The 12,467-nt window shown below is 37.3% G+C and overlaps 1 protein-coding gene across 2 annotated transcripts in view; it reads right to left on the bottom strand.

Moving 5' to 3' along the window:
• Nucleotides 1–12,467, bottom strand: part of LOC106700167 (kin of IRRE-like protein 1) — a 114,894-nt gene that overhangs the window by 14,007 nt on the left and 88,420 nt on the right. For both annotated transcript variants that reach the window (XM_023335626.1, XM_023335625.1), the window contains exons 5-9: nt 8,507–8,657; nt 7,859–7,964; nt 4,988–5,136; nt 3,550–3,677; nt 2,804–2,930 (exon numbers count right to left, since the gene is read on the bottom strand). In XM_023335626.1, coding sequence (XP_023191394.1) covers nt 2,804–2,930; nt 3,550–3,677; nt 4,988–5,136; nt 7,859–7,964; nt 8,507–8,657 — 661 coding nt within the window. The remainder of the gene's footprint in view (nt 1–2,803; nt 2,931–3,549; nt 3,678–4,987; nt 5,137–7,858; nt 7,965–8,506; nt 8,658–12,467) is intronic.

Raw genomic sequence — 12,467 nt, forward strand, 5'->3', positions numbered from 1 at the left:
CTATCCAGTATAATACGTCTGCCAATTCTGTGAGCATGCAGCTGTGGAACGAGTGAGGCTGTGGGGCAAAGAGAGGTGCCAAAAGGACAACAAATTATGTTTTTTTTAAATGATGCAGGAGGGTTTCCAGATCTGACTTTATTTCAGATGTGTGCCAGTGACTATAAAATCTAAAAGTTCAGTTCCTTAAAAATATTCATACAGGTTCAACTTTGTGGTTGTAAAGTGAAGAAATGTCAAACAAGAAATAAATCTTATGCTATAAGCTACCACAACGTATTGTATAACTTTGAAGTGGAAGATAGATGACATGGTTTTCTAAATTTAAAAAAAAAAAATTTAAAGTTAGTATGACAAGAATTGAGCACTGTCATTCTGAGATATTCACCACCCAATCATGAGTTCGAATTATTTTTCAAAGAAGAATGAGCAAAATTCTTGAGATGTGCAAAGCTAGTGGAGATACCCTTACAAAAAAAATGCAGTTTTAATTCCAACAAAACTCAGAGGATGAATACATGATTAAATGTATTACATGTTTTGAGCTCTTTTCAGAATGAGCTCTTCAAGAACCTCCTGTCACTTTAAACCCACATAAGGTGCTGCTAGCCACGCCCCACACCTCAACGTTTTCACTCGTACGTGAAAATGGCTGCTAACAGATGTGCAATTATACAACTATACATCTTTGAAAAGCAGAGGTAGAGCCTCCTGCACAAACAAGAATGCAGCAAGTAGTTTGTCAACAACAAAACATTTGTCTTTTCCAGCAGCCATTGTACGCCAGTAAAGCCAGCTGACTAAATGCCCTGCAGTTCTGCTGGGGTTGCTAGGTGACGGGCAATGCCGGCTGATTGGTGACGGGCAATGCCGGCTGATTTGTGACGTTACATATGGAATACCAAAAACCTCTTGCCAAAAAAACATCTGGATGGCCTTTTCAAGCACTGGAGGCAGTTGAGATCCAAATGGAAGTACAAAAATATGCAAAATATTAATTTTGCACAGAAGGTCCCTTTTAATATCAACAAAAACATCACAATATCCACTTGCTTTTAGTGATCACACAAACCCGGCTGCATCCTCTAAGGAGTTATTCATATTTTAGCAGAGGGAAGTCACTGCATATAACATCAGCCGGCCCGGCACAGCTAACCGTTTCCGACAGCTTTTGCTGGGTCAAGACTGCAGTTGACACTTGGTTAAACACTGCCCTGCCATAGATACTCATGAGCTTAGCTTCGGATTTATATCTCAGCTTTGGATTTCCCCTGCTGGTTTCACAGCTGCTTTACTGTTTTGTATCAAGCTTGATTGGATCATATCATGCTTTAATTATGCCCCCTCCCCCCCAGCAGCAGCCGAGTCGCATCCTTGTAACTTTTATTTAGTCTTGTCTCATCACAGAACAGGACACTGTGTCACAGTCACTGCATTCACACTCTTTTATTCAGGTTGACAGAGAGCGACAGCGCTGCTGTAAGCAGATTTATGTTTGCTCAAAGTGTCGGTAAAACCAACAAATTACGAAATCTTGCCTCTGCTGGAGTTTCATAAGTTGCTTTTGAAATAATAGACATTTTTATGGAATAATCAGATTTAAAGGATTCTGAATTTATGTCCCAGATTTTGGAGAAAAGAAAAATGTCTGAACAGGTTTTTTGACAACTTGCTGCTGTAAATGTTCTGTAAATGTTCCCTTCACATTCAATTAAAAATGCTCTGACACTTCGAATGCAGGGGGTCCTCTGACACGATGTTGACTGTTATGTTAGCACCATTTACCAAATTTAAGAGATGTGAAAGGCCCGAGGCAGCTCGAATGTGCAAAAAGAAAAAAAAAACTGTTTATCAAAATCTGCTACACTTATTTGATCCAAAACATTGGAGGTAAAAGTCTTAAAGGTCAGCATATCAGATCTGTTTCCCAGCAGATGTTACAACTTTAAGGGTAGAATCAGTTCTGACGAACTGATGAGATGCATTTTCTGAAGAATAACCACTCTGCACAAGTGGATTGCAGCTCTTTTTCATATGTCCTTGCTTGTTAGCCGACTGAATAATTCAATAGCAAGGACCAAACCAGAACAGTGTCACTTTGAAGGATTTACTGAAGAGAGTTGAAGACGTCGTAGAAGACAAAAGTTGGTACATTTTGATGGAATCATCTGGAGTCTTTCTGCTGAAAGCTACTGAGATTGAGATACAAATGGGGATTCTGTCTCAAGAAATCCATTTCCTGAGCAAAATAAGGAAGTCCTAGATTTCTACCTATGGAAAATGTTAAGAAATATGAGGTAAAGGAGATAGGGATGAGGAAGATATGTACAGGGGAGATCTGGGTGATGTATGAAGGATTATTGGTGGAAGCGTAGAGATGCAGGATAAAGTTAAAGATGAGAGAGGTAGGAATAAGGCAAGGTGAATAATGTCAGTATAAATGAGGGACAACAATCTGAGGGAGGTATGTTTAAGAGAGGATGGAGGTTGGGATGAAGAAAGGGGGGGAATGAGAACTGAGGTTAGGAGAATTATGTATCAAAAATGTTTTGGAAAAGCTCTTAAAAATTTTAAAGTTGACCAAATGTGAACTAAACAACACAGGCATGGGAAAAAATATATATTGAGAATAACATAACACCAAACAAAGATCATGGAGGTCTAAGTGGTTTAATTACTCATCTTTCCAACTTGGCACATATTCAAAATTGAGCTCCATGTGGGAAGATCTGTTTTACATCCTACATGTTTCTGCTAATATCAGCATGACTATAAATAACAGCGTGTGCGGATATGAACTGACCGTTGACAGTAAGCGTAACCTCGATCTCTCCCACTCCGATGCGCGGCACGATGGCCTTGCAGACATACTGGCCTGCATCGGCCTGGCTTACTGACTTCAAATGCAGCTGGTTGTTGTTGCTGAGAACCTGGAAATACAGGCAAGTATAAATAAAGAGCAGGACAGCTGGTTGTGATGTAAAGATATTCAGGAAGGGAACAATAAAGAGAAGGAGTATGGAAGGAGGAGGATCTATGTTTAATTCATAAAACATGTTGATTCACTCAGCAGGCACCATTAGGTTTTCTTCCCCAAGCCCTTTCTTAAATGGTTGGGGCATGAATTAAAGATTTAGAAGTCTCAGAACTAATAGTAAACCCTTTACGTGAGCAAACACTTCAGAAATCTGCCTTCTTAATGCGCAGTGAAGCCAAATTCTTCAGTACCTTCCACAATTATTGGAACTCCTGGTGGGGACGTGAAATAGATTCCCTCTACGGAGACTTGGTGGCCCTAAGATGCCTCTCTTAGCTGTAAGTCTGAAACAACAAGCTTTGGAGATTTTTTTCTACCTCCCTTACCATTTTCGTTGTTTTAATTATTGCTCTGACTGTAGGTTTTGGTAAGTTTAGGCAGGTAGTTATTTTCTCCCATTTGGAAGTTGTGGGGGGACATAAATAATATAAATGATATAATATAATAATATAAATGTATAAAATTCTGTTGATGTGCACTTATTGGGACTTTTTTCCATGCTGTGCTCTTACCATACTGGAGCCCTTTTTAGTCCAAGTGAGGGTAAGAGGAGGGTTTCCAGACCACTTGCAGTTCAAAGTAACATCTGAGTACACATCCACTGTTACTGGTCTGGGCTCCACCACCAGAATTGGACCAACTAAAAAAGAAACCAAAACAGCATAAATGACAAAAAAACATTAAATTCTCAAAAACAAAGCAAGCTTAATGATCATCCACTGACTATAAACTCTTAACAATAAAGAAAATTAAATACTACTTCTTTATTTTGAAAGGATACACAGTGGTCATGAAGCTAAATACTTTTAAAAAAATGTAAATTATTATATAAAATTGAGGCTTTTAGGGATGCATTTTAACTGTTCTTTCTTCAGGAGTGTAAAGATCACACAGCAACTTAGTAACATTTTCAGCTGAATGCAAAGACAAACCATAGACAACCCTTTTGTCTGATGAAAGGGTTTATCATCAGACGAAACAAAGACTGAACTACTTGAGAACAATGACAAAAACTGTGGATAAGGAGGAAGGCTAAAGTACAGTACAGTAGCCTCAATTTGATTAACGACCAAAACTGCAACATTTGTTACATTTCCAGCACACTGCACTGTGTCAAATGGAAACTGTAGTGGCGCTGCACCAATAACTCCTGAAGAAAATGACACAAAAAACTCTGAAGTAGACACTGAGCACAACTTCCTTTTTTGCAAAATAGAAACAAAAGTGAAGTGGTGTCAGATTTTAGCGATTGTAGAATTTCTGTTTCATTATTAGCAAAAGACCACAATCTATTTCTCCCGCTAGCACGAGGCTCTCATGTTTGTTTTGGTTATTTTTACCCAGAAGGCCCTGCACTAAAGTTCACTTCCTGCTTTTGGAGCAGTTTCTGGTCCACTTGCATCCACAGACCCATTCAAACTGCACCAGAGTTCAGTTTAACCGAAACCAACAGTTAGATTTTTAGGTGCACCAGAGTTTGCTTATTTGGTTCAATTGAATTCAATTGTGCATTCACACCTCCCCAAACTTTCTAGACAAACAAGCTGGAGTTCAATTAAAGCAACTAAACAGGCTGCTGTGAGTCAGCCCTAAATCTACATCTACATGGTTGAACAGAAGTGTTCCTACATTAAAATCACCTCAGATACACACCAAAGTTATAATTAGAATTGATAAAGCTTCTGGAATTACCTTAACCTTATGAAATGTTTTGAATGATACTTAAAAGCTTAAAACCAATTATTTTAGATGAACTCTTTTGTCACTTAATACAAGAGTCATGACATGTAGCCATAATTACACCACATAACTACAAATATCATATGGTTTGTCAGCAACTTCATTAAGCCTTTTATTTATTTAAGTAAAAACAAAGCTATAGCTTGCTTTCTTAGGTGAAACGCAGCTTTATTGTCCTCCTCAGCACATGAGTGTTTACTATTGACTCACAGTGCACGTCCACGAGGATGCTGACGTTGGTGCTTCCCACTGCGTTGAACACCTGACACGACACGGGCTCAGTGAAGAATGAATGATCTGCTGTGGTGACAAACACACTTTCCCTGGCCCCCTCCAGTAGCACGCCACCTTTAGCCCACCTGGCGGAGAAAAACACAACACCCTTTAACATGTTTCACACGGCTGCAAATCATTACTACGTTGGTCTGTCTGCAGGAAATTTCAGAAGCTGTGTGAGGATCTTAATGTGGGATTTTCACTCTATGAATGTAAAAGAAAATATGACTTGGTTCTCCAGCTCAAGGGAAACTCTGCAATAAATTAAGAATAATTTCTGAAATCCATATGGTTGCTTGCCAAAATATCTAGCTGAAAATCATATCACCATATTGCACATTCTCCACAGAATGACATTTTAATGCACATTCTGTAGGCTCTGCACCTAAGTACCTGGCAGTGTTCCCACATCAGGACCCTCTCTGATAAAGTTTCAGACCTCAGCCTTTTTTTTTTGCACTTTCAGTGCTTCGGAGATGTCGCTTACGATAAAACTCTCCGTTCGACTACACAAAATGTTCAATAGTTTCACAAATTTGGTTCTCTAAGCAGAAATTACGATTCAGGAGCAGCTCCTCAGATTGAACACGAGCAGATAGGAGCAGATGAAAGGAAACCCATTGGCATTGATCATCCGATCAGGCTGCTAATGTTGCACTGCAGGACCACCAACATCAAAACCTTCCTCACATCTTGAGCTGCAATTAAAGCCAAATGCAGATATGAGTTCATTTAGACGTCTAGGCTGCAGTGATTGGCAGAGGAAAGGATATTTTTATATGTGGTAAAATCTGTTGAATAAATAGAGTGCTGTGAAAAGGTATTTGCCCCTTACAGATTTGTCCTTTTGCTACACTTAAATGTTTAAAATCAAACATATTTCAGTCAGACAACCTTTTATAAATTCAACAATTTAGATTTCAAATATGAATTTCATGAATTAGGGCAAGAGGCTATTCAAACCAACCTGCCCTAATGTGGAGAAAATAATTTATCTACCCTGGTGACTAGATGACCTGTAGAATAAAAAAACACTCAGAGTCAGTCTGGCAACATGGTGTAGGCTTAAAGATCTCAAAAAAGCACAATGCAAGAAGAAACATGAACAAAAGATGTGAAGATTATTAATCTGTAAAGTGTTATAAAACCAGAAAGGAACAAAAACGACAATTTCGGAGTGACCCAGTTAAACTCCAGACCGAAATCCAATTGATATGAAGCCACCTATCAATTATTGTAGGGCGTCAGTCAGCGACTGACCAATCGCGGTTGCAATTTGTCCGGAAGTACACGCCCATTATCAGGAGGAACTGAACTTCCGTCAACATTACCGGGGTTAGTCATCGCCAAGGAGCTGCGGTCAGAGAGATTTCGAGGAAAATAATAATAGGAAATCATGGTTAAATGTTGTCAGTGGGGAACATGCAACTGACAGCCGTTAGCAAGAGCGTTTAGAGAGCGGAATATAATTTATTGCATTTCCAAAACACAAACGTACTCTGGAATAATGCAAGAACTGGATCAAGGCCTGCAGCCACTTCATGTCCAGTTCAATTCACTGTGATCAACGGCAACTACCACATGTTCGTCTGCAGAAAGGTAAATTATAAACATCCGCTTTTCTGTCACTTATTGATGGTCAAATCAAAGATTAATAATGATGCTTGGATTTTAAGTGTAAATTCCAATAGTAGCTCAGCATGAAAACAGTAACTATGTTATTTACATTTAAGCACATTTTTATACTAATGTTTATTTTTAATTTTCTGAAGGCAAAGTGTCTCCAGCAGTTATTATTTCTGTCATTATTCACCTGTTTTGTACGTGCAAAATGCGTCAAGTGTTAGCTTTCACACTCTGCCTCTCATTCTTCCTCTGGCTGCGAAAGACTTTGCTTTATCGTTTATTTCTCCGTTGTTTCCCGCAAATAACCTTACAGACCTGATGTAGAACTCCTTGGAGAATTTTCTTGCCTGTCGATTTTTCTCAGTCTGAGCTGATAAGGTAGAAATGACTCAAAAAATGTCTGGGGTAAGGCATTGAGTTCTTCTTTTGTATTTTATTGCCGGGTGGCAAACCAACCTAAAGTGTATTTACTGCCACCTACCGGAATGGAGTGTCAACGCATTGAGCTCCTCTATCTGCTATTATAACGCTGTCTGTCAGTTTTGCTCTACTTTCGCCTGGAGGCAAGGCCTGCGTCATGTCAATCTCAATATATGACTTTGAAGGCTGTTCACAATCAAAAACCTTCCAATATTCATGAATTAAAGCATAAATAGCGGGTGTAAATTCTTCCAAAGTTATAAAAGACTCATTGCCAGGTAACACAAACTCTTGATGGCAGTTGTTGGACAGCACAACCAATTGTTAGGTTTAGGAGGGCAATGACTTTGCACATAGGACCAGGTTAATTTGGAAAGACTTTTTTCCATTTATATTCCAATATTTTAAAACTGCATTTACTTTTAACTGACATTAAAATTTGTTTGATAACACAAAAGCAAAAGAGATATTTATATTTATAAAATAAAAAAAATAAAAAATCTAAAACCAGTCACTTAGAATACGTTTTACATGTTCTGTTTGTAAATTCTTTTTTTTTTTTTTAGTTTTACAATCACTGACAATGATGCAAATTTGCCTTCACAGCATCAGGTCAGTGGCACAGCTTCTTCTTTTTTTAATAAAAGAGGCTTCCTTACAGGGTCAGTGGCACCGTCTAACTTTAGTATTTCCCCAGGGTAATCGCATGAATTTTAATTTCGCCATCTGTGCAAACATGAGAGTTGTCATCAATCAGACCTGTAGCCCATGATGGGCGGGTTGGCGGTGGCCTGGCAGGTGAATGTGACTCTTTCTCCCTCCAGGACAGAGCGAGGTTCGATGGACAAGGTCACAGTGGGAGGGTCTGCACAGGGGGGAGATACAGATTCAGAGTCTGTTGTAAGCAGAAACTGACAGAGTGAATCTCTTATTTCCTTTGCATAAATCAATGAGGACCTGAAGTACAACAAGCCAACAAGTTTAACATAAAAGATGCTTTCCTGAGACGTATTTAACACGTTGGTGTCTACCTACACAACATACTTTTCACTCAAATTTTACTGCTTTTCAAAAATGTTATTGCAAAATTACATTCTGAAATAATATATTTGTTTGCTTCTGGATACAGTGGACCCCCTACTATTCAGATTTTTCTGTGGAATGTGAATCCAAGTTATTCACGTTTATTTTTGCAGCACATATTTAAAATATTAAATAGGAAATGCAACATGTCAATGCAACATGTCAAGTAGCACATTATACGAAATAAAGCAAAAAATCGAGCTTTGTGGCAATAACAGTCTTAAAAACTTATCATTACAGCGGTTTTGCTTTGTTTTTCATCTTTGTCCACCTGACTAGGTCCTTTAACTCTTAACAACCACAGAGAGGAGAGCAGCCACGTACGGTGGACGTTGAGAGTGACAGTGGCTCGTTTGCCCATTGGCACTGCTGGATTGCTGGCCACACAGGTGAAATTGCTGCCACTGTCAGTGTCGACTGGAGTGATGGGGAGATAGCTCCGGCTCGTCACTCTCTTCCTGTCTGGCAGTACCTCCTGTTTGACGAAGAAAAGTCAGAAAGGTGAAGAATGAGAACAGTGCAGGAGAAGGGTGAAAAATGATGGGGGGAAAAAAGGGAGACAGCAAGAGAAATAACAAGGAAGAGTGAAGGAAAAGTTATAAATTAGGTCAAATAATAAAAAATACTTTACAGAGAAGGAAAAAAATGATTTTCTTTTTTTACCCTAATCTGTTTTTAACCCATCTGTTGAAACAAGAAGGTATTGTCTTTGTGAATACAGCTCCCCCATCTGTCAAGTTCCTAACTGTGTAACATAAATAGAGGTGGGCAGGGTACCCAAAAATTATACTCAAGTCAGAGTAGCACCACTTAAACATATTTTTATTCAAGTAAAAGTAAAAGTAGCCGTTCACAAAATTAATAAAGTAAGAGTAAGAAATTATTTGGTAAAAATGCGACTCAAGTACTGAGTAACAATCAAAATATCAATCATTTAATATTTAAAAATTACCTCGTCAGCTGGATCAAAATATAAAGTTATGTGGAAATTTTGGTATTTTAAAGACCAAAATTTCTTTGGTCTTTAAGAAATTACATAAATAACATAATTACAAAATAACAAAATCAGGCAAAAGAAACACTTTTCCAAATTGGATTATTATTCTTTCAATATAAAACTTCTGAAGTTTTGGGTTGGTAGGTTTTTGGTTAAGACATGTTTGTTTTTCATTCAGTGGGTAGAAAATCCAGAAATTTAACTCAAGTAAGAGAAGAAAAACTTCATAATAAAATTACTCAAGTAAAATTAAAAAGTACAGCTTAGTAAAAATACTCCTAAAAGTAAATTTGTTCCAAAAAGCTACTCAGGTAAATGTATCTGAGTGAATGTAACTAGTTACTAGCCAACTCTGAATATGAATGAGCGGTCAGTAACGGTGTAACACAGGAGCAGGATGAAATATGCATGACCACATGTGTGTGTGGAAGGGGGATAAAACCGTCTGAGAGAGATGTAAAAACATCTGTGTTGGAGTGCGAGTGTTTGATGCTGATTCTGTGTGCATAATAAAACATGAGTGAGCATATGTGAGCGCGAGGCTTGCAGGCATGATTTCACGTGAGCGGGAGAGAGAACAGGATCCCGTGGAGTCTGACTGCGGGAGAAAGAGTGCAAAATATCAGAGTGCACGAGGTGTCGACCAGAGCAGCTCCTGGGTTGTTCAGAAGTGTCTCTGCGAGCGTTTTGAAGGCGGTCTCAGCTTTACAAGGTCAATAAAACACGCCTCAGATCTTTGGGTCTTTCAAGTTGCGTTACAAGCAAGGTACAAGTGTGCAGGGCAACAAGTGTTTGGCATGTAACTTCACAGAATCAAAGAGCAGTGACTTGGTAAAGAAGAAGCTGTTTCTTTATGTACACGGCATATCTGTTTAGTTTTTGCAAAAATATTTAGCTTTTTGGGAATTTGCTTGTGATTTTGCAATAACTTTATTTATTTAGTTATTATTTTAACTCTATATAGAGTTATATATGTGTATATATATATATATATATATATATATATATATATATATATATATATATATATATATATATATATATATATATATGTATTTTCCTGGGTGAAGCCGCTGGCATATTTTACTGAAACCAATAACTTAAATCTTAAGTCTCTCTTTTTGCTTTCTTTTTCTAGTTGAAAGGGCTCTTGACTCGGTGATGCTGCATTTGGCAGTTTTTCTTTCCTGGACAGAGCCAACATCACTTTTACTGCTACCCTTAACTATAGCTGCATTTCCATTAACCGTTGAATTTGACCTTTCAAAAGTAAATTTGGAAACATGCCAATTTTGAAAGAAACTCTTGTTTTTTGCCATAAAGTTTTGGACCTAGCATGAGGTGATTTTTTTTTTTTACTTCAATTTTATTTGGCAAAACTGCAAAGGAAACACTTTTTTTTTTTGCATCGCATGAGTCACATGAGCATTTAATGTGGAAAGTACTCCTGACTCAGTGTTTCTGTGTTTCTCTGTATCTTTTATGGATTTATTACATGACATGGATAATGAATTATTATTCTTATTATCTTAAGTAATTCCCAGGTCAGAGCTTCTTGTTTAGCTGCCATTTGCCTACATCAAAGCCACTGACGGAGCTTTGCTGCTCCGTGTACGCTGAGGTCTTATTTCTCGGTAAAAGTACTCTTCATGTTATAAAGTAAAATTAAATGAACTGAGTTGAATAATGAACTTTCTCTTTGAATGCTCTCCATTTTTAAATGAAAAATACTTTGAGAATAAATAGGAAAAAAAGGATGAATTATAACCCTTTCTAAGGGAAGAAATAGCCAAATTTCCATATCCATAGATGGATATTTCGTATTCATTATTTATTTTATTTCTTATGGTTTAATTCACTTGTTAGCAACACTTGTGCTTCGTGTTTATATATTCAAATGCCTGCCATGTTCTACACCTGAATCATTTTCATTCAGCCTGAGGCAAAGTGAGCTGCAGAAGCCCCTTCAGCGTTTAAAAGTAAACATGTAAATATTGCAGACAACCTTCGCCTATAGCTGAACAAAAGAACAACAGCAAACAAGTAAATTCATATTTGAGTTTCTCATATGCCATTTTTTTAGTCTGTGAAAACAGCTTTTCTTATATTTATCAAATACAATATCCACCTAAGGTTATGGCATGAAATGCCTACTCATGAATGTGTTTATGTGCATTTAAAAACAACAGTGAATATATTTGCAGTTAGTTTAAAAAAAGCAACATATTTTCATTGACATGTGGATGAATACTGTGTGGCTGGTGTTGAGCTGTTCATAATTTCATTATTATCTCATGATTCTCTGATTATTCAATCTGTTTGTGTGACTTTATGAAAAGTTAAAAATATTTTTGAATGTTTTTTATGCTGAAAAGCTTCGGTATTATCGGTTGTAAAGTGTGATGAAATTAACATCCATCCATGTAACCAGCGATAGATATGGCAGCAGGTCTCTGCAGAGCAAATGTTTAAGAAAAAGAATAGTTGAAATGGCCAAAAACAACATACAGTTGAGATATTTACCCAGGAGTGAATTGTAGCTGGTTGTGTCCTTTTGCAACCTTCTGTGCCTGAATTAACTTCTGCAACTGTAACTGATTCTGAATGCTTCATAAATTCATCATAGCCAAATAAATAATTAATGCTGCTTCTTCCTGCTTTTTTCATCTACATCTACCAGCTTTTTAATTTGGACCTTTCTCTACCTTGTTAGAAATAAATAGACAAGTGGTGGTTAATGACAAATAAAATAAAATTTAATATGTTTTTACTTTTCATATATTTTGTCAATTAGTCCCTTTTTCAGATTTTGATATTGTCGACTATTTACTGTGGTTTGATACACAATTAGCTTTCCTGGAAACTACTCAAAGTTTTCTGTTCTTCATATATCGAAGATGAAAGCACAAAATCAGGCACATGGAGAGAAGGGAGATTTTTTCTAATCCCATGGCTTTTCCTCTTTGGTTTAAAAATAATTCAGCAATTTAAAAACAACAGATCCTTTGGCTTAGCTGATACTACTGTGTTTATGTAAGTTTATGAGCTCAGGTTATGTGCGACACGCTCATGCTCTGTGACAAAGATACCATCAGCTGTTTAACTATAAAAACAAAGAACATGACATTTAATTAAAATCTCAGGTTTTCCATTCTTGGCATTTTTTTTGCAAGAGATTATTGGCCGTATTTTGCTGATCTCAAACAACAAGCAGCTGTTTATTAACAGGTTACCATGGAAAGGTTGCTTTATATACATTCAATATCTGTTTGGGGTATATAACAAAGA

This window comes from Xiphophorus maculatus, chromosome 6, assembly GCF_002775205.1.
Source record: "Xiphophorus maculatus strain JP 163 A chromosome 6, X_maculatus-5.0-male, whole genome shotgun sequence".
NCBI lineage: Eukaryota > Metazoa > Chordata > Actinopteri > Cyprinodontiformes > Poeciliidae > Xiphophorus > Xiphophorus maculatus.